Source organism: Engraulis encrasicolus, chromosome 3 (assembly GCF_034702125.1).
Source record: "Engraulis encrasicolus isolate BLACKSEA-1 chromosome 3, IST_EnEncr_1.0, whole genome shotgun sequence".
In the NCBI taxonomy this organism is placed as follows: Eukaryota; Metazoa; Chordata; class Actinopteri; order Clupeiformes; family Engraulidae; genus Engraulis; species Engraulis encrasicolus.
In genome coordinates this window covers 42,431,144-42,456,143 of record NC_085859.1, presented here as the reverse complement: position 1 = coordinate 42,456,143, position 25,000 = coordinate 42,431,144, and the positions used below count along the sequence as shown (strand labels likewise).

At 45.5% G+C, this 25,000-nt stretch overlaps 1 protein-coding gene across 1 annotated transcript in view; it reads left to right on the top strand.

Annotated features, from left to right (window-relative positions):
* The window catches only part of fgfr1a (fibroblast growth factor receptor 1a), a 79,475-nt gene that overhangs the window by 49,124 nt on the left and 5,351 nt on the right, over window positions 1-25,000 (top strand). Inside the window, exons 7-17 of the mRNA XM_063195457.1 lie at window positions 1-31; window positions 2,616-2,806; window positions 6,751-6,895; window positions 10,204-10,394; window positions 11,494-11,639; window positions 12,865-12,986; window positions 17,236-17,346; window positions 22,809-22,999; window positions 23,337-23,459; window positions 24,373-24,443; window positions 24,786-24,923. The exon at window positions 1-31 is cut by the window's left edge and continues 93 nt beyond it. Of these exons, the coding sequence (XP_063051527.1) occupies window positions 1-31; window positions 2,616-2,806; window positions 6,751-6,895; window positions 10,204-10,394; window positions 11,494-11,639; window positions 12,865-12,986; window positions 17,236-17,346; window positions 22,809-22,999; window positions 23,337-23,459; window positions 24,373-24,443; window positions 24,786-24,923 (1,460 nt within the window). The remainder of the gene's footprint in view (window positions 32-2,615; window positions 2,807-6,750; window positions 6,896-10,203; window positions 10,395-11,493; window positions 11,640-12,864; window positions 12,987-17,235; window positions 17,347-22,808; window positions 23,000-23,336; window positions 23,460-24,372; window positions 24,444-24,785; window positions 24,924-25,000) is intronic.

The following is a 25,000-nucleotide window of genomic DNA, read 5'->3' as shown; positions in this document are numbered from 1 at the left end:
ATCAACCACACCTACCAGCTCGACGTCGTAGGTCAGTGGACACATAGCTACCTGCATAGCTACTTACTTACTTTACTTAGGCCTTTAAATTCTCGTAGGAGCGTAGGGCGTTGGAGAAAGCATCAACCACACCGACCAGCTCGACGTCGTAGGTCAGTGGACACTTGCATAGCTACTTTACTTATTTTTACTTAGGCCTTTAAATTCTCGTAGGAGCGTAGGCCATTGACAAAAGCATCAACCACACCTACCAGCTCGACGTCGTAGGTCAGTGGACACATAGCTATTTACTTTCTTTACTTAGGCCTTAACATTCCGATAGGAATGCCACTTTTTCTTTTGCTCGGGCAGTTGCATGTCTGTGGCTTGTTTGGTTAGATCACATAGCTAGTCTGCATCTTTTATTTTATGTTGTGTTTCATTACGCTTCTTACAAGGATGCTTGTATCCAAAGCGATTTAGTTATTTGACAGGGTATTGGTTACAGTCCCTGTAGGGTTAGCAGGGTTAGGTGCTGTGCTCCATGGCACTTCAGCCATGGATGGAATTGTTGGGAGAGGTCAGGGTGGGATTAGAACCTGCTACTGTCTGATCATAAGATCACTCCCCCAACCGTCAGGTCACGACTGCCCCATTTTTGCTGTTTTTCTTCTGTCTTTACTTACACACACAGCCAACCTTTTGATTTTATTTCTTTACTGTGTTTTGGGTGCTTTGCAATATGTGTGTTAAAGCCACACCAGTCAGTTTTCATCTACGTCTGCCATATGGGTTGGAGGCAGGATTGTCTTTTATTATTCTCAATGTGTCCAGATATTTCAAGTTTTAAGTTTAGTTTAAGTGTTTTATAATAGGCACAGCCAACATAATTAAGAGCTCAGTATTTTGTGTTGACAGACAGAATTATATGCAACACAGTTCTCACATATTCACACTTGGGTAAGACGTGGTGGAAAACCGTTTTCATTTATAGGAACAATTAGTCATCCATTCTGGATGATACACAAAGTCTGCATAGTGTGTGAGATATACAGTTAGGTGAGAGGAGGCTAAAGAATCTAACACACACACACACACACACACACACACACACACACACACACACACACACACACACACACACACACACACACACACACACACACAGACACACACACACAGACACACACACACAGACACACACACACAGACACACACACACACACACACACACACACACACACACACACACACACACACACACACACACACACACAGTTGGAATCACAGTGAGGTCACATTGAAACACTAAACTCACCTTGAGTTCACACTGAAATACTAACACACACACACACACACACACACACACACACACACACACACACACACACACACACACACAGCAGCCAGTCTGCTTGCATCACGCCCCATTGGTCCGGTAAGGTTTCCCGAGGCCATGATATCACCTCCATAACCTCGAACGCTCTGATCTGATTGGTTCTGATGTTGTGCTTTGAGTACGGGCCTAATTTGGCCAGTCTCGAGCTGAGGCGCCACGATACACACACACACGCACATACACACGCACTCTCACACTCCCTCACACACACACACACGCGCACGCGTGCGCACACACACACACACACACACATGCACACACGCGCGCACACACACACACACACACACGCGCACACACGCGCACACACACGCGCACACACACGCACACACACACATGCACACACACTCTCTCTCACACACACACTCTCTCACACACACTCTCTCACACACACACACACTCTCAAAGCTATGCAACACTGATCAGGGCCTCAACATGCTGCTTCCATGCCAAGTTTTTCCGCTTCATTAACAGTGCTCGTGTTTATCGAACATCAGAAACTCAAGGTCAACTTTTTCTCTTTCTTTTTTTGTTCTTTCTGTTTTTCTTTTTCTTCTGTTCTTGTAAGCAGCTTTTAGCTCCTGGACCTCGGTCAACTTATTACTTTATTTTTAAAAAAAAAAGGTTTTCAAGCGAAACACTAGTTTAGGCAGCTGTTCCCGTTTCTACAAAATGGCCGCAATTACAGCAGCGGATATACCGCTAGGATAAATGCCTCTATGGGGATCAATTAGATCTTAGCCGCGAGATTTTAGTGATTTTTCAAAGATCCGAGGTGCGTTAGTCTGAACATATACCAGACATACTATAGTTGGACTTGGCTGTGATGCATATCTAATAATAGACCTAATATAAACACTGTATTTGTGTGTGTATTTGTGTGTGTGTGTGTGTGTGTGTGTGTGTGTGTGTGTGTGTGTGTGTGTGTGTGTGTGTGTGTGTGTGTGTGTGTGTGTGTGTGTGTGTGTGTGTGTGTGTGTGTGTGTGTGTGTGTGCGTGCATGTCTTTGTCTGTGTGTGTGTGTCTGTGTCTGTGTTTGTCTGTGTGTGTGTGTGTCTGTTTCTGCGTCTGTGAGTGTGTGTCTCTGTGTGTGTTTGGTCGGATATGCATGTTCCTGTGTGTCTGTGGATGTTTGTGGCATATCTGGTCTGGTTGAATGTGTGTCTGCATGCATGCGTGCGTGCCTCCGTGCGTGTGTGTGTGTGTACGTGCAAATGTGCGTGGCTGTTCCTCCCCACAGAGCGGTCCCCCCACAGGCCCATTCTCCAGGCGGGCCTCCCCGCCAACCGCTCAGCGGTGGTGGGCACGGACGTGGAGTTTGTGTGCAAGGTCTTCAGCGACCCCCAGCCCCACATCCAGTGGCTCAAGCACATCGAGATCAACGGCAGCCGCTATGGAGACAACGGCCTGCCATTCGTCCGCGTGCTGAAGGTACAGTAACGACACATAATATTATGCCACTCTCCTCAAATGTGTGTGTAGTGTGTGAAGTGTGTGTTTAGTGTGTGTGTAGTCCATGCGTGTATTCCAACAACATGGTTTAGTGATCAACCTGGCTAGGTTTACTTACGGGAAGTGCTAAACTTGCTAGTAGACGGTCCACAGGTGTCCTTTGGTTAATAAAATGGTGACGCCAGGCTCTTCTATTAGATGATTTACCACATTATCAGGTTTAACCTAACCTGGTTTACCACTTAGCTAAGTTCTTGGAACACCTCACAGGAAGTTTGTCATTGTATGCAGACCAGGAATCTTGCCATAGTGTAACTAATACACTCATAGAGATGAGATGGACTCATTCTAAACCACACAGCATTTTAATAGCACAGTGGTAACACTATACAGGTTTATAGTCTCACTATTTGTTTGTTCATTTGTGTTTGTTTGTTCGTTTGTCTGTGGCCAAGATGATGTCTACCTTAATGACCTTGGGCCGCCTGTGTCTGAAATACTGTGTGCACTTGTTCTCCATAGTGTTTGTGAGTTACGTCATCCTTGTTAGTGCACTGTATTTGATGTTACATCGCTTTTGTTTAGTACCTTATTTCACATGGGGCCATCATAGCCTTACTCTTTGACCCCATACTGTTTCCTGTTTTAGCCATACCATTTCCTGTTTGAGCCCATACTGCTTCCTGTTTGATCCCTACCATTTCCTGTTTGACCCCCTAACTGTTTCCTGTTTGACCCCCTAACTGTTTCCTGTTTGCAGCACTCAGGTGTGAACAGCTCAGACACGCAGGTGCTGACGCTCCACAATGTGACGGAGGAGGACAGCGGCGAGTACATTTGCAAAGTCTCCAATTATATAGGCGAGGCCAATCAGTCGGCCTGGCTCACTGTCAGTAGTCAAGGTAACCCCCCTCCCTCTCTACGGGAGCCTGGAAGGGTCACAACAACTCAAGGGCTCATGAGGGGAAATTGATTTTATAAGTAGAGAGAACGAGATGGGGGGATAAGGTGTTAAGATTGATACTAAGAGGAAACTGAATTAAATCGGCAATTACAAAAATGGGAATAGAGAGGCGTAAATCTCCAGTCCTTGCTCATTTTGGGTGTTTCTTACCTGTGAATCAAGCCATGGAATAACACCAGCAGAGGCCATTTGCCAGTCGTTATGCAGGAAGGCCTTACACTTGCACAGTTTAGCTCCATGTGGAAAAATGTGCGGTTACACTTAACTTGACACCAGCGTCATACTTAGGATATAACATGATCATAATGGTGTCCAAACGGTGTCATGACATGGGTGAGTCATAAAACATTTTTATGGTCATGAAAAGTTGACATTGGGTTGTTTTACCATAACCGGATGTTACTTCATGACAGTCATAAAATCTTTGACGTTGACAGAATGTTTATGACACATGCATGACTACGTTACGACACTGTTAGGACACTGTGAAGGCATATGTATGATACTGGCATTAAGTAAAGTGTTACCAAATGTGCTATGAGTGCATTACTGTCAGTAGGCTGCCCTACACACGTTGGTATCTCAGAATGGGTAGGTCTTATAGCAACATGTTTCCACATGGGGTAGAATTGTGCGGGTGCAAGTAGTCTCCCTGCGGCGCCCTTGGCCACATTACATAAACAATGCACGTTGCCATGGGGTGCACAGTTCCAGAACTCTGCTGGTTCCAGTTCCATGTGGCCCATCTCAAGCATGTGGAGATGGAAAGTTGGTCGGAAGGTCCAACAGTTACCTCCACTGCTCCCCTCCATTCAACCCCTTTTTTCTGGTCCCTGGTCTCTTCTCAGATGGTGATGGTGTCTTTGCAGGGTGAAAACATTTTTTGCGCTTTTCCCCTCCTCTTTTACCCCAACCCTTCTCTGGCTTGTAGCCTACTAACCCTAACAGAGTTTTTTGCAGGGACGTGGGACATGGAATGTCGCTGCTGCTGCTGTTGTTGTTGCTGTTGCTGTTGGTGGAGCTGAACTCTGACTTTCATTTGGGTGTCTTTGGGTGTATTCTATTGTTTTGTGTTTTTCCCTTCCAAGGGTGTGTGTGTGTGTGCGTGCGTGCGTGCGTGCGTGCGTGCGTGCGTGCGTGCGTGCGTGCGTGCGTGCGTGCGTGCGTGCGTGCGTGCGTGCGTGCGTGCGTGCGTGTGTGTGTGTGTGTGTGTGTGTGTGTGTGTGCTTAACACTAACACACGCCAGGTAGCCAAATGCGGGTGAAAGTCGGCGTTGGCTAGTAGATACCGAAGGTTCACTAGCCATTCTGGCGGGTCCGTTACTATTCTGAATGATGAGGCACCGCATTTTTTAGTTTTTTTCCACGGACCGTCTTTGCTACAAAAGCAATACAATGCGATTTCGCGAGCCTACAATACCCATGAAGCACCTGTGTCACGTGTCACCTGTGTGTCATGCACGCCAAGAATCTGATAGAGCTACTAGTCTTGCGAAGAGGAGTGGCTGCGAGCTACCGGCATATCAGCGTTGCGTTTGGAAATGTCACTGAAAACCTTATCGTGAAAATAAAGTAGCGAAGTTCATCTCAACTGACCTGTTTTGCGATCTGTCACTAGTACAATACTTAGTAGTAGTGGACATTAAAATGACCAAGGCGAGAGGAAAACACGCCAGGCTGTCTTTTGAAAGTCTCGAGACTAAAGCGCAGTGATAAGACAAGGACACATGCGACATTAATAATGTTCGGTTTAAATTATTTTCTGATTTGCCTGTATGTCTTCATACCTTAATATTCCTCCATGTTTCTTGTGCTGTTGTTCCCGACTGTCAAACCGGGCTTAAACAACGCACAGTGTAGCCTTCCAGACTGCAAAGCATGTCCCTTGCCCGTTTCGCCTGGCGTCCATTTGTAGGCTATTTTAAACAACTCAATATTAAACGAAATGAAAGGAAGTCGTAGCCCCTTCTGTAGTTACCGCATCTGTGTGCGCTTTTTAGAGGATACTATAAGAAAATATTCCAGAAGAGGTGTTATTCCACATCCATGACAGAGGACAGGCGAACTTGGCAATTACTTTTGCTATCTACTTTGCGCATCAATTTGGAAGGTGACCTCCACAGATTGGCCCATATGATATGAAGAAAGAGCCTTTCAGATCAAAGACGGAAATATTTTGCTCTCGTGTAGCTTACATTTGTGCCCTTCCAAAACACTGTGCTGGGTGTTTCTGCGTGGTCAATATAGGCTATGCCATTCCTCAGATCAGTAAATCTGTTCATGCATGGGCCAGTTAATAGGCCTAACAATTCTAATTATTAAGCACTATATTATATTATAGCCTATTATATTATATTATATTATATTATATTATATTACATTATATTATATTATATTGTGTTATATTATGTTATGTTATATTAGCCTACATTACATTATTACAGCCTATTATATAATTCATTAAAGCTGCTATGATGGTTAAGAAAATTATGGCTAGTGAAAAGGCCCAATGGCTAGTGAGTCAGGAAAACCACTAGCCACAATGGCTGGTAAGCGAAAAAGTTAGTGTCGAGCACTGGTGTGTGTGTGTGTGTGTGTGTGTGTGTGTGTGTGTGTGTGTGTGTGTGTGTGTGGTGTGTGTGTGTGTGTGTGTGTGTGTGTGTGTGTGTGTGTGTGGTGTGTGTGTGTGTGTGTGTGTGTGTGTGTGTGTGTGTGTGGTGTGTGTGTGTGTGTGTGTGTGTGTGTGTGTGTGTGTGTGTGTGTGTGTGTGTGTGTGTGTGTGTGTGTGTGTGTGTGTGTGTGTGTGTGTGTGTGTGTGTGTCTGCATTCTCCATCTTGCTCCTTTGCTGCTTCCTTCTAATCTGCCCTCTTTCCTCTCTTCTTCTTTTTCCCCTTCCATCCCTCCCTCCTCTCTGGGTTCTTCTCTGTGGGTCTGTTCCTGTCTGTTCTCCTCCTCTAGAGCGCTGGCGTTAACACCACCGACAAGGAAATGGAGGTTCTGCAGATAAAGAATGTGTCTTTTGAGGACGCAGGGCAGTACACCTGCTTGGCGGGGAACTCAATCGGCCACTCGCACCACTCTGCATGGTTGACGGTCTATGAAGGTATCTTCAAGGCTCCTTCTTCTTCTTCTTTCATGGTTCTATGGTTATGGTTCACTTGTGGCTGTTGCTTGGGCACAATCCCTGGTGCTGAACAAAAAGATGACGGGTTTTTTTCTTTTTGAAGAAAGGTTTGCAGTTTGCACACTCCTTTGGATTTTTTCTTCTTGAAGTTCTTTCTTTTCTTTTTATTCCAATCTGAGGAATCTTAGGTAGACCGCAGGGTTAACACGTCATCAGGCCAATAAATGAATAAAAAGAAAAAAAATCCTAAGGAATGTGCAAACCTTTTCTCTGGTTCTGGTTCTCTGCCCCAGTGTTCTACTGTGTCTGTCTTATGAAGGTGCCATCAAGGTTCTCCATCATGGTTCCTAGACTGTAGGACTGTCTAGGACCATAGCTGTGATTTATCAGGTTGTCTATAACAGTGCCCGTGTTGGTGTCCATACTAGTTACACTAACAACTGAAAGTGACTACTGTCCGATGATTCACGCTCATGCCACGTTGTGAGTTTTACCCTGTGTCAGTAGATTAACCTACTTTGAAAATATTGCTTTGAGAACCATTTTTGGTTCTTGAACACTTTGATTTTTTGGTCTGAACCCCACAGTTGGTTTGAGATTAGGTGCAGGAAACCGGCACTGGCACAGTTCTCTGTCAGCTTGAAAACGCTATTGGCGTACAGAGGCTGACTGAGAACCGTGATGATGCCCGTTCCTGCACCTAATCTTGAACCGTGAACCGTGATGACAACGTGGACATCAGCAAGTTCATCAGGGGAACACACAGTCACATGTGAAAACATTCAGAGCCTGTTATGAACGCAGATGATTCACACGTAAGCACTTTAGTGCCAAACGTAACTGGTGAGGGCACAGGCGCTGGCGCTGTTCTAGTCAGCCTTGGCACTGTTGTAGTCGGCCTTGAAACGCTATGTGTCTATGAAGGTGTTAAGGCTCTTTCTTTCATGGTTCTCTGTCCAGCACTCGGTGTCTATGAAGGCACCCTTAAGGAGCATACATGATTTCTCATTTTCATTGTTTGAATTTTCTCTTTCTACCCAACTTTTATCACACTGACTGGCCATACTAATCACATCACAAATCCTTTTATATTTTGAACATTTCTTACTAATCACTTGAAAAAGTGAAAGGATTAGTGAAAAACTAGTGACTAACTGGTTATGTGCACAAAACATATGTTGTTCATGGTTTAGACAGTGTTCATGATACACTACACACTTGTCAAACTATGTATTTTATTTTTATTTTATTTAACCTTTATTTAACCAGGAAAATAAACTCGTTGAGATAAAAAATCTCTTTTACAAGGGTGTCCTGGCCAAGTGGCGGCACAAGTTACACAATTAAATTCCCAGTTGCATTGAAATACAAATCAAATGACACAATTAAAACAGTTACAGGCAAGTGAATCAGTCTCCAGTGATCTCATCTTGGAGTTAAAATCGCTCAATGGAATCAAATGTATTGCAAATGTATTGCAAACACAAAGAGGAAAAAAATCTATGTATTCTCATATTTTACCAGAGCTACTGATGAGCAATTTCTTGACATAAGGTGGACTGTTCCTTTAACATCTTCATGATGGCATAGCCAGTGAAGAGAAGGGAGGCTTTCTTTTCCATGTCTTTCTTGTCCTTTCTTCATGTCTCCCATGTTGTTTTGTTCATCTTCTCCCTCCCATGTACATTGCTATTTACACACACACACACACACACACACACACACACACACACACACACACACACACACACACACACACACACACACACACACACACACACACACACACACACACACACACACACTGCTCTCTCTCTCTCTCTCTCTCTCTCTCTCTCTCTCTCTCTCTCTCTCTCTCTCTCTCTCTCTCTCGTTTCTATCTCCTCTTTTCAACTAATGAGATGGAGGCATGTCAATCAGTGTCCTGCCAATGCTGGTCCAATGCTTCCCCCTTTAAGAAAACAGTAAATGAATCTGCCATTTTATGTTTCTCGGCACTACACATTACGCTCAGTGTTTTAACTCAAGTGCACTCTGCTTTGCTTTTTACCCATGCGTCTGCTCTGATAGACATATATCAGACATAGATCTCAACCTTTTTTGAACAAACGCCCCCTTGACCTCGTCTGCCAACACCCCCCTTAGTATTACAGTAAGGACTAAAATAGACTAATAGACTAATGCCCTCCCCTCCCCCTGTAGGCCTACAGCCTCTGTTGAGGAACACTAACATAGATGACACACGTGCAGTATACATGATCTCATGTTTGGACGACACTCCCAAAGACAGTGGAGGTTTTTTTTTTTTTTTTTTAAACACTCTTGAAATTTCATTTGCTTTGTCGGCTCTGTTCATGGGGTTATTGTTGGGCTGTCTTGGGGCTCTCTGTTGGATTATCATTTCCCTTCTCTGCAGTCCAAACATGAGGTTGTATCTGTGTAGTCTATATGTCTGTCTTATACATCTGTCTTTACGCATGTCGTTTCTGCCTCATACTGTCAACACTGCCACTATCATAAAAGGCCTCCTGAAATGTCCACTCATTTATGATGATGATGATGATGATTATGATGGTGATTTTATGTCTGTGTATATGGAAAAAATGAAATCCACGTATACATTTTATGTAGACTAGTTGTGCCAACTCCCCCATAGTCATAACCCCCCCCAATCCCATCTGCCCCCTCTGTACCCACAAGACATCTCTAACTGATCCGTCCCTCCCCAAAGCTGTGCCAACATCCACCCACCTGTAGCCATAGCTGTACCTGCCTCCCCAAAGGGGTCCCCACATCTACAGCTCAGCCTACCTGTAGTCCCCATCCCCCACCCCGGAAATTACTTTGTTAGCCTTCCCCAAATCCATCACCCTGCGAGTCACTTCTTAATTATTCTCCTGTTTACCCCCACCTCCATGGCTCCCAGCCAGACCTACCTGTCCAACCCCAACCCCCACCTGACCCGACCCGACCCAAACCCCCACCCCTGTCTTTGTTAGCCTTCCCCAAATCCATCACCCTGTAAGTCCTTCTTAACAACTCTCCTGTTTATCCCCCCTTCCCTAAAGCGGTGCCCACCTCCACAGCCCCCAGCCAGACCTACCTGTAACCATACCAGCCCTGTATCACTCCTCTTTGCGTAAACCCTCCCTAACTGGTCTCTCTGTACCATAACCCCAGTCCCCATTCCCAAAGCAGTCCCCACCTCCACCACCCCTGCCCTGTAACACTACTTCTCTCTGCCTAAATCCTCCCTAACTGATCTCTCTGTTGCCCGTTCCCCAAAGCGGTGCCCACCTCCACGGCCCCCAGCCAGACCTACCTGGAGGTGCTGATCTACTGCGTGGGCTTCTTCCTCATCTGCGTCATGGTGGCCATCGCAGTCATCGCGCGCATGCACAGCTCCTCCAAGAAGAGCCACTTCAACAGCCAGCTGGCCGTGCACAAGCTGGCCAAGAGCATCCCACTACGCAGACAGGTAACAGAAAGTAGATAGGGGGTTTGAAATCTTTATACACACGCGCGCACACACTCTTACACACACACAGGCACACACACTCAATACGTAAGGTAGTGTGCAGTACAAACTGGCCAAGAGCATCCCTCTATGCAGACAGGTAACAGAAAATAGATAGGGGGTTTGAAATCTGTATACACGCGTACACACACTCTTACACACACACACACATGCACACACACTAACTCACCCACCCCTGTGGTAAGTAGATAGTATACAGCACAAGAAGAGTTATCATTACCAGTTAATCAGTTTTAATTACTATCCTAAAACAATGTACCGCTATATTAAATAAAGTTGACATACAATGGGTCCCCAACACCTCTGACATAAAAAGGTAAATCCTTCATCAGTGAACAAATGCATGTCGTGCATGTGCTGTAAAATGTGACCTATTTCTTAGTGCATGTTGTGCAAAATTACGACGTACAGTATTTCTTAGTGCATGTCATGAATGCTGTAAAGTGCCACATATTTCTTAATGCAATCACCTTTAATCCCGTTTTGGCTCATGACGAAGCCAGATTGACCCAAGGCGGTATATTTGAGTCGTATATTTTTATTTTTAGAGGTAAGTCCCTCCATTAAGGTAAATACTTGCCCACGGTTGCGGGCCAAAAGCTGTCATATTTTAAGGGGCGGCACTACATCTGCCAAAATCACCATCACTTTAATCTCATCCCAAGCTCCAGCAATAAATATGTTTTTATTCAAACTTTATTTGTTTTAAACTTAGCTGAAAGTCACAGACACAGATTGGATTTGGAGAAGATATTACACAACAACCTTTGAGTATTGACAGATTTCCTATCCGGTTTGGTTGACATTATGGTTAAGCATTGCTCCCCACACACACACACACACACACACACACACACACACACACACACACACACACACACACACACACACACACACACACACACACACACACACACACACACACACACACACACACACACACACACACACACACACACACACACACACACTCCCCTGACCCTCCCTCCACACTGTTCCCCTGTGCTGAGAGTAACCCACGTGTCTCTCCCCTGTGCAGGTGTCTGTGGACTCCAGCGCCTCGCTCCACTCGGGGGCCATGCTGGTCCACCCGGGCCGCCTCTCCTCATCCGGCTCCCCCATGCTGTCCGGCGTCTCAGAGTACGAGCTGCCACAGGACCCACGCTGGGAGCTGGCCCGCGACAGGTGCCTCATCACACATGCATGCACACACACACACACACACACACACACACACACACACACACACACACACACACACACACACACACACACACACACACACACACACACACACACACACACACACACACACACACACACACACACTTGATTTATTTTCTTTGGATCCAGGACACATGCAATGAGCACAAGATCCAAGTGTTCTTGAAGAGGTCATATGATAAGTTGACAGATTTTGAAGACTACACTCTTGCATTGTTGTAGCACTCAGCATTTTAGGATGAAAAAAAACATCTCCGTCTCCATATGTGCATACTACCCATAATGGCTGAAACTGAACAGAATTGGCTAAATTCTTTGCGCCCCTTTTTTGCATCCCCCCAACCGCAGCCATCTGACACACAGACGCACACCATGCACGAATGCACGCACACCTTATCAGACTTTACTGTGCAGTATAATATAAAATCGTAATATTTAAGTCAGCACACTGAATGTACAAATGTCCATATTTATATGAATCTAAATAGGCTGAGCATTTATTATTGCTGTACACTGTTTGAGTATTGTAAGTTGTATTTCAACAACAATCATAATATAATTAACAGCCATGTAATACTAATAGTAATGTGGCTAGAAGGCAATACACAAGCCGGACATCATTCAGCTAAATTAAGTGCTTTCCTCCCATAGTCGCTACTCGCTAATATGTCCCTAATTTAAAACTGGTTGGGCCCTTGGTACGCAATGGTGACATGTCGACTCACAGTAGATACAGTAGATCAAGGAGGTGTGCATAATGGTAGCTGCCTACGCATTCACTGAAACCATCAAAATGGCCACTAACATTCTCCTTCTCACAAATAGGAATCCGTATGAGGCCAGTCATTTTTTTAATGGGCCTGTTGTTGTTGTGTTTCACTTGCTGTCTTTCTGTCGCCAACTTGTCATGTAATTGAAGTTGTGGTTCTCTCTCTCTCTCTCTCTCTCTCTCTCTCTCTCTCTCTCTCTCTCTCTCTCTCTCTCTCTCTCTCTCTCTCTCTCTCTCTCTCTCTCTCTCTCTCTCTCTCTCTCTCTCTCTCTCTCTCTCTCTCTTTCTCTCTTTCTCCTTTTCTTTCTTCCTCTCTTCCTTTCTCTCTTTCCTCCCTCTCTCTCTCTCTCTCTCTCTCTCTCTCTCTCTCTCTCTCTCTCTCTCTCTCTCTCCCTCCTCTCCTGTGGTTTTGTGTAGGCTGGTTATGGGGAAGCCTCTGGGAGAAGGCTGCTTTGGGCAGGTGGTGATGGGTGAAGTCATCGGAATGGACAAGGACAAGCCCAACCGCGTCAGCAAGGTGGCCGTCAAGATGCTCAAGTGTGAGTTTTATCAGAAGTTTTGTCCTGGATACTAACCTGCACTACATTTCATAGGTCCTCCAATATTATTCCGCTCTCTATCTGTTCTACATTACTTGTATACTACTGTACTGTGTACTGTGCCTTATTCTGTACTTCCTTGTAAGTCGCTTTGGTCAAAAGCGTCTGCTAAATGTAATGTAATGTAATGACACGACAATGCGTGGCACTATAATTACAAAGGCGATGACGCAATGGCTAAACATTTGACGAAAATTGATGGTGTAAATTTAAAAAAAGATGCTTTTGATATATGGTATAGTTTACATTTAAGTAGTTTTTTTCCCAGAAAGTGCACTCCAAGCTCAAAACTGTTCCTACAAGGTCTTGGGGTGCGAACAAATTCATACTTGTTTTTTTGTGGAAAAGTCGCACTCTTGAGTGTGATTCTTGTATTTTATTTTCGTTGGTTAGAATGACAGATGGACACCTGTTCTGCTAACCTACTAAAATAAAATGTAAGAATCGCACTCGAGAGTCCGGCTTTGTCACGACACGAAAAAATTTTGTCAAACACTGACGTTGGAAATCGAGAGAAATATTCATGATAATGACGATGAAGGCATACTTTGAAGAAAAAAACTGTGGAACATTGAGGGTGTAAATTTAAAAAAGAAACTTTTGATATATGGTGTAGTTGACATTTAGGGAGGAGAGAGTTTTAAAAACAATAGCTGATTATATGGTTGGTTTGTAGAGTGTGCTGCAGAAGACCCACTCACTTCCAGCCGTGCGCCTCAATTGTGTGTTGCCATGTCTCTAGGGTGAATGGAGCACAAAAACACACACACCCTTATACCACATTGCTGAGGAAGTGGAACTGAGAAACAAGCCTTGCTGTTGCTTACCATCCTTTGTTTGCACCCCCTCAGCGCCAACAATGAGCCATTTTACTGCACTCTCTGGCTCGTTTACTAAAACGACATCAGTCATTAAGAGTCTGGAAGTGTGGCGGCTGTGGACAGGGTCGCTAACAGCCTTGCCCAGGCCCCGAGCACAAAGTCATTTGAAAAGGCCCCTTTTGGAAATGCATAACAATATACTGGGGACCCAATTCTGGGCTCCCCCTTTTCCCGGTCCCGGGCAACTGGCCCGTTTATCCCCCTGCGTCAACAGCCCTGGCGGGGGTGGTGGTGGGCGGTGTTGGTGGTGGGCGGTGTTGGTGGCAGACCTCCTGTGTCCCAGCAAGCCCATAGGCATGTGTACTGGTGTACTGTTAGTTCTGGGGCCCCCCTTTTCCTAGCCCGGGGCAACTGGCCCATTTGTCCCACATTGTCAACAGTCCTGGCGGTGGGTGGAGGTGGTGAGTGGTGGTGGTGGTGGTGGTGGTAGGGGGTGCTAGTGGTAGTTGTGGTGGTGTTGGTGGACCTCTAGTGTCCCCACAGGCCTGTAGGCATGTGTACTGGCCTGGGTACTGTAACTCCAGGCCCAGAGGGAGAGTCGTGTCAGGGCAGCCTGCCTGCCTCTCCATGGGCACGTCTCGTCTGTCCCCGGCAACAGGGCACCATGCGGAGGCCTCTAAATAGCCTCAGTAGAGTTTGGAGTCTACAGTACTTGCGTATAGCCAACAGTTTAAAGTTAAGTCAAAAGTGACACTTTATAAAGAAGGGAAGGCAATTTTATTTGTATGCTTTATATGTGCATCACAAAAGTAAAAACATATAATGCAGCAAGAACTCAGCAAATGGAATAAGGGAAATGAAAGTTTAAAAATGAACGTAGGAACGTAGTAAAAATGGAAGTCTAGAGAAAGTGTAAGTCATGACGTTCAAATTAAACTCAGAAAGTTACAATCATCAGACTGAGTTGAGTCAAAATGGTAGAAATTACGAAAAGCCCTTATTGATTTCACATGTATGACAGTTCACAGTACACTTTAAAAGCAGCTCAGGGAAAAGACAATGCAGGCTTTTCAGACAATTTTGGCAAGACACTAGACTCACAAACTCACAAAATCTCTGAAAGGCATGTTTCACCTTTTTATAAAATGTCAAGCTTACAAATTTTCTTGGCTACCCCAAGCCGTATAAAATGGGAATCTTCACGGGCCTAAGAGCCAAGCAGAAATACACACATGCCGGCCGAGTATCCCTGATTTAACATATGACAGTCCTCATAAAAGTGGACGTGCTCTGTCGAGGACGAGGATAACGAAGCCTATTCAGACTTTGCTGGCTCACTGGGGATAGGCTAGGTCCAGAACGCTGCAACTCCAGGGCTTTCTGGGAAAATTCATTGTGGGGGCAAAAAAAAAGAACACAGATTTCAAAACACAGAAATTGATAATCTGGCAAACGCTTATACGCCAGTTTATTCAATCAGTCTCTCCGTTTATTGAAAAGCCTTAATGTCCGTTAGCCCCTTTCTCCCGGCCCCCACCACATTGAGTTTTGCCTTTTCCAACCGTGCTTCTTCCCCGATCCATTAATGCCATCTGTGGAATCACTTAACTGGTTGATGTATGGTACTCTGTCACTAGTCGACACTAAGAAACACGGCAGGACTGAAATGGCTGAATGCTTGTGTGGTTGGTCGCAAGTCAGTTTGTGGAACAGTGAAAATACTTGAACGTTTGTACTGGATGATTATATACTGTATATGTAGTATACATGTGCACAAGATGCCCATACACCTTCATTTCCTGCAGGATTAATGAAGTGTCTCGGCTACTCCTGTTCTATTCTACTCTATTCTATTCTATCCTGTTCTATTGTATTGTATTGTATTGTATTGTATTCTATTCTATTCTATTCTATTCTATTCTATTCTATTCTATTCTATTCTATTCTATTCTATTCTATTCTATTTAATTATACCGCTGCTGCTACCAGCACTACTACCACAACTATTTCTACTACTAACAATAATTTTTCTGCTACTACTCCACTGAACCACTGCTCTGATAATACTCTATAATCTATAATATACTGCTCTAATCTATTGCTACCACTCCTCCTTCTTCATTAATTTCCACCACTACACTGCGGTTCTCCACTCTTACTCCGCTCTGTTCCATTCTAACATTCAGTACTTTCAGTGCTTGAAGTGGAAAAAAAAGTGCAGGAACCCTAATTGTCCAATTATCATTCAAAATGAAATTAATTACGTGAACATGCGCCGCACAAGATTCATGCAGGAACTCTGATGATGAAAATTAAGAGGTGGGGGAACTGAGTTCACCTCCACTTCAAGCACTGAGTACATTGGTCTTTCCCTTGTAGCTGACGCCACAGAGAAGGACACCCTCTTCACTCTACTCTTTTGCGCCACTCAACTATTACTAACCCTCCATTATTCTACTCCACCACTCCTAGTCCATCTACTCTACTCCATTCTAACATACAGTCCACTGGTGTTTCTCTTGTAGCTGACGCCACAGAAAAGGACACCCTCTTTTGGTCTACTCTTTTGCTCCACTCAGTTACTACTACTGCTCCTTCATTATTCTTCTCCATTACTACTGTTCTCCACTCCTACTCCCCACTCCTACTGCACTCTACTCCATTCTAACACAGTACATTGGTCTATCCCTGGGAGCTGATCTGCCCTACAAAACAAAAAGGCAGTAACTGCATTGCTGTTTAAAATGAGTTACTATGACTTAAACGCCATATATATCGAAGTCTAAAGTTAAATAAAATAATTGATCTTCAAAAAAGGTAGTAATATAAAGTAACAACTGCCACATGCCAATAATCTCCTGAAAAACACGTATACTGGATTGCAGTATCATTTTAAAGTCTACTGACTCAGTTTGGAGCTGGGCACAGTTGCTGCCTTTTTGCTTTGTAGGGCAATGATGCCCAGATGCCCTATTTGCCAGGGACGGATCATGACTCCATGGGCCCCTGGGCCAGACAACAAGAAAGGGCCCCCTCCAGATGTTAGAGACCCTATATTGTTGGGCATTCAGGTGTTTTTCCCCTGAAAACATGTGAAAATAGAGTTGTTAAAAGTGTGATTTTACACAACATGAGAATGGAAATTTAGAGGATTGGGCTTCAGGGCCCTCTGGACTCTTGGGCCCCTGGGCCTGGGCCCGGTAGGCCCCTGCAGTAATCCATCCTTGCTATTTGCTCTACTCTTTTGCTCCACTCACTCAACTACTTTTGCTCCACTGTGCTCAACTACTACTACTCCGCCATTATTCTACTCCTCCACTCATAGGCCACTCATTCTAATATACAATCCACTGGTCTTTCCCTTGTAGCTGACGCCACAGAAAAGGACCTGTCAGACCTGATCTCAGAGATGGAGATGATGAAGATTATCGGCAAACACAAGAACATCATCAACCTCCTCGGGGCCTGCACACAAGATGGTAAGATATTATAATAAACTGTATTCAACAGACTTGGGGAATTATATTTAAGGCTTGAAAAGTGTCCTTTTAAGGCCCGTTAAAGGGGAGAAGCATCTCCCATCCATGCAGTAGTGGCTGAGGTCATGGTGCAAAAGTTAATATGCTGGATGTCGGACTGCCTCGTCGTGTAATGACTGAAGAAAATGTAGAAAATATTAGCATGCAACTGAATCAAATTTGGTCATTATTAGCATAAATTTTATCAAATTAAGACTAAAAAACAACCACCAATGGAGTAGTCGCCAAAGTCATGATCCACAAGTTAAAGTGGTGAACAGCCGTGTGGTTTGGATGGCCACAGGGGGATCACAGTTCAGGAAGCTTACTGCTCCCATTATAAACGGCTTGGCCCATGCCATGCTCATCCGAATCGGTCGGCTGGTCTGCCTGCCCCCCCTCGCTCTGGCGTCCGTCCACCATTTTAGACTTCTGGACCATGAATTCACCCTAAGAGAAGGTTCCAGCACTGTGTGGTTAGTCCAGACAGGCTTGGATGGCCATAGGGCAGGGGTGGGGAACTTTTTTCATTCGAGGGGCCACCTCAAATTTTATGAAGTCGCCCAAGGGTCGTTTGATGAACACAAACTAGGATTTCCCTGGCACTTTTGGCCTATATTTAAGATGGTCACCTTATCAACAGACCCCACCTTCACTAGGTCCACAGAAAATATAATTTAATTGTATTACAGATGCAATTTCTAAGATTGCTTTACAAAACATGTCATATTTCATGTGAAACTGCATGGCATTGCAATTATATCAGATAAGAAGGCCTCACTTATCATGTTAAAGACCATGTTAAAATATCTGGACCAGGACCTGACCCTAAAGCTAGATTTATGCTTCGGACGCATAGAATCTGCGTCCGTCCGTTTTCTGTCTATGCGAGTCCACGCCCCCCTCTCAGAGGCTCTGCGCCCGTCGTCGAGCGCCTCGAAAAAATTCTAACTATCCGTCGGACGGACGCGGAGTACGCAGACAAAAAGGCGCTATGATTGGTCGTCTCGCTACTTCCTTGTTCTGTTCTTGTGGCAGCGCAATGCCAGTAGTTTGCGAGAGCAGATGTATTCTGTTAAAAACTTTATTAATGCCTTGTGTGTAAATGTGTGTAAATACACGAAGCTCCAAGCTAAGTAACAAACAATGCATCAGTTGACCACTCGTGGCACAATGCCTGCGGTTTTACTACCGTTCCTCCACCGAATGTAAACACACATCGGCAGAATCAACTGTCTTTACATGCTTGCATTTTCTGCTTGTGAAAACAGACTGGGTATGTCAAATAATGATACCAGTGCATTGCCTTTGCAATTTGTGTGAAAATACCTAGCTAACCGGGATAGAAAGCAACATTGCTTAATAATGACCGCAGTGCTTACAATGTAGTGAAAGTAGCCTAATCGCGCAATTTCAAATGTGGCTCACGACGAGACCTCGGACCTCGCAGAACTCGCAGATGCATGAATACAATGTTGGTTCGTGGCCACTCCCACGCGAGTTTTGACGAGCGCAGTTGCAGAAGTCTAATCTGACCTTAAAGGGCTCTGCATACTTCACGTGCGCACTTTGTCGCGAGTGGCGCGAGAGCCATTAATGACGTCATCACTTGCGACAGACTATTCATACTTCAAAAGCGCCTTGCTCGCATTGTCGGAAGTGCCCTCTGCTGTTCATGAGAGAAACGGCAGTATTTTTCGCAACTCGCAGCGTGAGTTCTACTGATGTATAAAATAGAAAGCCAAACACGGCTGCTGTAGGGCTACTGAACGTCTGACTTGTGACTTACCACATTGAAACATATATTTTTTTGTTGTAGCCTACATTGCCAGATCATTCCAAGACCATGTGAGAGCATTGTTCTGGCGGCAGAATTTATAAATAGATCGCCGAACACAACGTGCTTCTGAACAAAGTAAACAATTGTTTCACTGAACAACATTTAAGAGAGAAGATAAAATAACTCTCTATGACATTTTATTATCCTCAAAATGATGCAGGATCCATTCTGTAGTAGCCTACAGTAGTTGTAGTCTCTCTTCGCAACTCCTGCTTTGTCTGCCTACCTGCATGGTCGCTGGTGGCGCACGACAAGTTAGAAAAATCCTCGTGTGCACGACGTTGCGACACGCGCCGAATTTTGAGCTTACGACGGGGGGCGTGTCGAAATTTTTGGTCACGTGACGGCGCGCGCCATCGTCGTGAGTGAAGTATGAAGGAGACTAGCGCCACTCACGACAAGTATGAATCCCCCTTAAGAAGCTTCCAATTAAAGAACATTCCAGCGAATTTCATCACTCAGTTGTATTGCTCACTCCAATCTTGACTTTTCAATACCTGACAACGCAGCATTCTTTTTTTTGCAAGCCCTTTCTGACATCCTGGCCATTCTAATGAAGGGCATAGTTTATTTACAACCAGTCAAGGATACAGTATATTGGGCTACAACTGCATGTTGAAATTGGCCGGAATTACCCTTTACCCTCTGAACTATGACTTTGACCTAAGAAGCCTTCGTCGAGGTGTGTTAGTTAGTTCAGTCCAGTTTCCTGAGTTTCTCCGCTGGACACAACCGGCCCTTGCATTCCCCCTACCGCCCCCCACTGCCAGGGTCTGCCGGGCCCCTGCATTTCCCCTACCGGCCCCTTCTATCTCCCAGGGTCTGTCGTATCACTCAAATCTACCCTGACAGGCTTTGGCAGCCAGCGCTGCTGTTAGCTGGATGGGATGAGACGGTTCTTGCTCCTCAAGAGCGAGAGCGCAGAGCCAGAGCCAGAACACTCCCCAGGGGGGCAGCAGCAGCAGGAACAACAGCAGCAGCAGCAGCAGCAGTCCCAGCCACACGCTGGCCCCCAGCCATGAGCCCCACCTCCCCTACTCCTCCTCCTCCTCCTCCTGCCCTCTTCCACTCCTTCTCCTCCCCTCCTCCTCCTCTCCTCCTCCTGCCCTCCTCCCCTCTTCCACTCCTTCTCCTCCCCTCCTCCTCCTCTCCTCCTCCTGCCCTTCTCCCCTCTTCCATCCACTCCTTCTCCTCCTTGCTTCCCCTAATCTTCCTTCTCATCTCTTCCACTACTGTTCTCCTCCCTCACCTCCTCCTTTTCACCTCTTCTCCTTCACCTCTCTTCTTCCACCTCTTCCACTCCTCCTCCTCCCGTCCTCCACCATCCCACCCCTCCCTAACCCCAGCACATGCTTCTAATGCCGGAGTAATACAGAAAACATGATGAGCACTTCCTCCTCCTCTTCTTCTGCGCTGCAATCCTCCTCCACCATCTCCCGTCAGTTACCCTCATGCAGGAGTAATACAGAAAGCATGACCTGTGCCTCCTCCCCTCCTCCTCCCCTCCTCCTCCTCCCCTCCTCCTCATCTCCTCATCCTCCCCTCCTCCTCCTCCTCCAGCTATGCTATTCATGCAGAAGTAATAGAGAATGCATGACCCACGCCTCCTCCCCTCCTCCACCTCCTCCTTTCCTCCTTCGCCTCCTCTCCTCCTCCTCCTCTACTCCAGCTATGCTACTCATGCAGGAGTAATAGAGAATGCGTGGTCCGTGCCTCCTCCCCTCCTACTCAACCCCCAGCTGTGCTACTCATGCAGGAGTAATACAGAGAGCATGACCAGCGCCTCCTCCTCCTCCTCCTCCTCCTCTTCCTCCTCCACCTCCCCTCTCCTCCTCCTCTTCCTCCTCCACCTCCTCCACCTCCAGTCATGCAAGAGTAATACAGAAAGCATGACCAGCGCCTCCTCCTCCTCCTTCTTTCTGCCCCTCCCCTCCTCCTCCACCTCCCCTAGTTCTCCTGCAATTCCCACAGTTATGCCGCTCATGCAAGAGTAATACAGAAAACATGACCTTGTGGTTCTGCTCTCCCTCCTCTTCTACCACCTCTACCTCCTCCACCTACTTCTCCTCCTCCTCCTCACCCCTATTCCTCCTCATCCTTTCTCTTCTATCCCACCCTTCACCTCTACCTCATCCACCTCTCCATGCCTTGCTGTTTCCCTTTTCACCTCTCCATTCTCCTCCTCCCTTCCTGCTCAACCTCCCTCCCTCCCTCTTCCCCCTCCCTCTCTCCCTCCCTCTGTCTCTACCTGTTATCCAAAGCCTATTATGCAACCTATTCCTCCCCCTCATTTCTCCTCTATCCCCCCCCTCTCCCTTTTCATCCACCTCTTCATGCCTTCTGCTGTTTCCCTTTTCATCTCTCCATCCCCCTCCCTCCTGCTCCTCTGCCTCCCCCCTTCCTCTTCTCTACCTCTTCCGTCCTCCCTCCTTCTCTACCTGTTATCCTAAGCCTATTATGCAACCCAGGCATGCCAGAACCGGCCGGTTATGAAGCCGTCCAAATCAATCGGGCCCGTATCCATATCTGTCCAATCACTCGGGCTGTTGGCAGGCTCTCAATCACACACACAAACACACACGCACACACACACACACACACACACACACACACACACACACACACACACACACACACACACACACACACACACACATGCACACATGCATCTCTCTGATCAGTCATATTTCTTGACGTCCGGACCATAGCCCCCCTTGGCTTCTGGCATATTTATCACTTTTCTGAATTTGTTTTGTATGAAACCCCTTAAATTATTCATTCACCAGCCCCCCTCTTTCTTCGAAACACAAACAATATTTCCTGGGGGTGTTTTCTGTATTGAAATAAAGTACGGTATGTGGTATCGTGAATGACCTGCGAGGCCCCTGCCCTATCCTGTCCTTTCCTGTCCTGCCCTGTTCTTTCTTGTCTTTTCACCTTTTGCCCTTGCCATGAAGTTTTGTTGAACCAGGTACTGAATAATAGCTATGAAAGTACAGAGTGTCCTAGCTATTGATGTGGTGTAAATATTTCTCCCATGTCAATATAGTTACTACCTGTGGAATCACAATAGATGGAGTAGTGAGTGCTAAGACTTCATTGGTCCCAAAGGGAAATTAAGGCTTCCCTGTGCCCATTGTCCTTCCCACATCATTATACTCTGCTTTCTGCTGTGACTCCCAACCAATAGTTTGAAATGTAAGTAGTAAATAGTAAATAGTTGAATGTAAAATGTACATAAATAAATGTAATAATACATGTAAAAAGTTTCTCCTATGACCCATCTGATATGACCCATCCCCAGGTTTGCTGTAAATGTGGTAGTGAAGTTTTAGATAATCCTGTCCTTAGCCACCCTGTGTTTTTGCTGTGACTCCCATCCCCAGGTCTAATATGCACAGTAAATTCTGCAGTGTTCATTTAACACTTAGAGAGTTGATTTGACATCATTTGGACGTCAATGAACTCTTTAAGTGTTGAATTAACACCGCAACATTTACTGTGTGGGATAGTGGAGTTTGCGATGTAAGCCTCTGTCCTGTCCTTAGCCCCCTTTGTGTTCAACTGTGACTCCCATCCCCAGGTCCGCTGTACGTGATCGTGGAGTTTGCGTCCAAGGGCAACCTGAGAGAGTACCTGCGAGCGCGGCGCCCCCCGGGGCTGGAGTACTGCTACAACCCCGACCAGGTGCCCGTGGAGAACATGTTCATCAAGGACCTGGTGTCCTGCGCATACCAGGTGGCCAGGGGGATGGAGTATCTTGCATCTAAAAAGGTACAAATGCACATTTCTGATATTTGGTTTTCTATTAGGATCCCCATTAGCTGATGTAACACATCCGCTACTCTTCCTGGGGTCCACACAGAACATCTAACAAACACATCAACATAAAAGGCTACAGATAAAAGCAGGAAAAGAATATGTGCACAGACAATTAAAGGTCCAGTGAGGGGCACATTCACAAATGTGATATTTTTGATATTTTCACGAATAAGTAAACAAACTAATATTTACTGGTCTGCACAGAGTAGGTTGTGCAGTCTGTGACTGCGATTCAAATCCTCCCATTGACCTTTGACCCTTGACACTTGCATCCTTGTGTATCCTGCAGTGTATACACAGAGACCTGGCTGCCCGGAATGTTCTGGTAACCGAGGACAATGTGATGAAGATTGCAGATTTTGGATTGGCACGAGATATCCACCACATTGATTATTACAAGAAGACCACCAACGTGAGTATATTAACGTGGTCCACCTCAGAGGTGGAAAGGGAAGGAGATCCCTTTTTTCTTGCGCTAGTTCGCCACCCGGGGCTCAAACCTGCCGCCTACTGATACTGTATGAGGCTTCAGGAGGGAGGTTTACTAACGTTCTAGAACGAAATCTGCTAGTTGGCATCCACTGCATACTGTTTAGTTAAAATCGCCTTGACACCCCAAGGCAGAGAGGGATTTGAACTTTTGAGTTGTCATGCAGCATGCAGCTTGCTCAGGGTGTTCTTCTCGGATCTCCTACACAGCCATTTCTAGGGCTGGGTATCACAGCCTTGTTCCTGAATCGATTCGATTTCGATTCTTAGAGCTTTGAATCGATAAATCACGATTCGATTCGATTCGATTCATTTCGAATCGAGTCAATCCGTTCCCTTCTTGGTGCCAGGATTTCCCCCAAAAGATGCTGTTGCCTATTTTTATATAAAAATCCCAAAGGTCTATGGCTTGACAGTGTTAACAGACTGCTAATTTGTACTGTAATAAGTAGGCCTAGGCCTAATTGACTAATACCTACTGGGTATTTTCCATAGACCTAAATTAAACAAAAAGAACAAAGAGAAAAAGAAACAAAAAATCGATTTTGTGCCCTGTGAATGGATTATGTGAATTTTGAATGAAATCGATCGATTATCGATTAAATCGATTATTTTACCCATCCCTTGCCATTTCAATGAAAAACTCCTTAACTCCTTAAGGTTGTTTGCCTAAAGTAAACTGTGTATATATCACATATTTATAAACAAGGGTTAGTATGATATTAGAATCAATACAGTATCTGAATCTGTTCTGCAGTATATTGCTGTCATGAAGTGGTGCACATATATTTCTCTAAGTATGTTTGACTAACGTGGAGTGTGTGTTTTTTGTGAAGGGTCGTCTGCCGGTGAAGTGGATGGCCCCGGAAGCTCTGTTTGACAGGATATACACGCACCAGAGCGATGTGTGAGTATCACCGTGTTTATTCATCATCTTAATTTATGCTGTGTAGGCCTACAGTAGGAGCCACTAAATGTGTCCCCGTTCCATGTGCATGCCATGCAGCCTCAATGAGGCTTCCAAAGTGATTCGAGTTGGACCTAGCAAGGAGCAATCATTACATTACACTACATCACATTGCACTTAGCAGACACTTTTGTCCGAAACAACTTACCGTAGTTATTTTACATGGTATTGGTTATAGTCCCTGGAGCAATGTGGGTTCTCCTGGGAGGAGGAAGAGGAAGAGGAGGACGAGGACGAGGTGTTGGGCTTTTGATGGTGATGGTGGTGGTGATTATGTTACAGGTGGTCTTTTGGGGTGCTGCTGTGGGAGATCTTCACGCTGGGAGGGTCCCCCTATCCCGGGGTCCCCGTGGAAGAGCTCTTCAAACTTCTAAAAGAAGGCCATCGCATGGACAAGCCCTCCACCTGCACTCACGAACTGTAAGCCTTACAACTCTGGACCTCACTTCGTGTTTTTTTACAAATTATACACATGTTTACAATAGAATATGTGCATC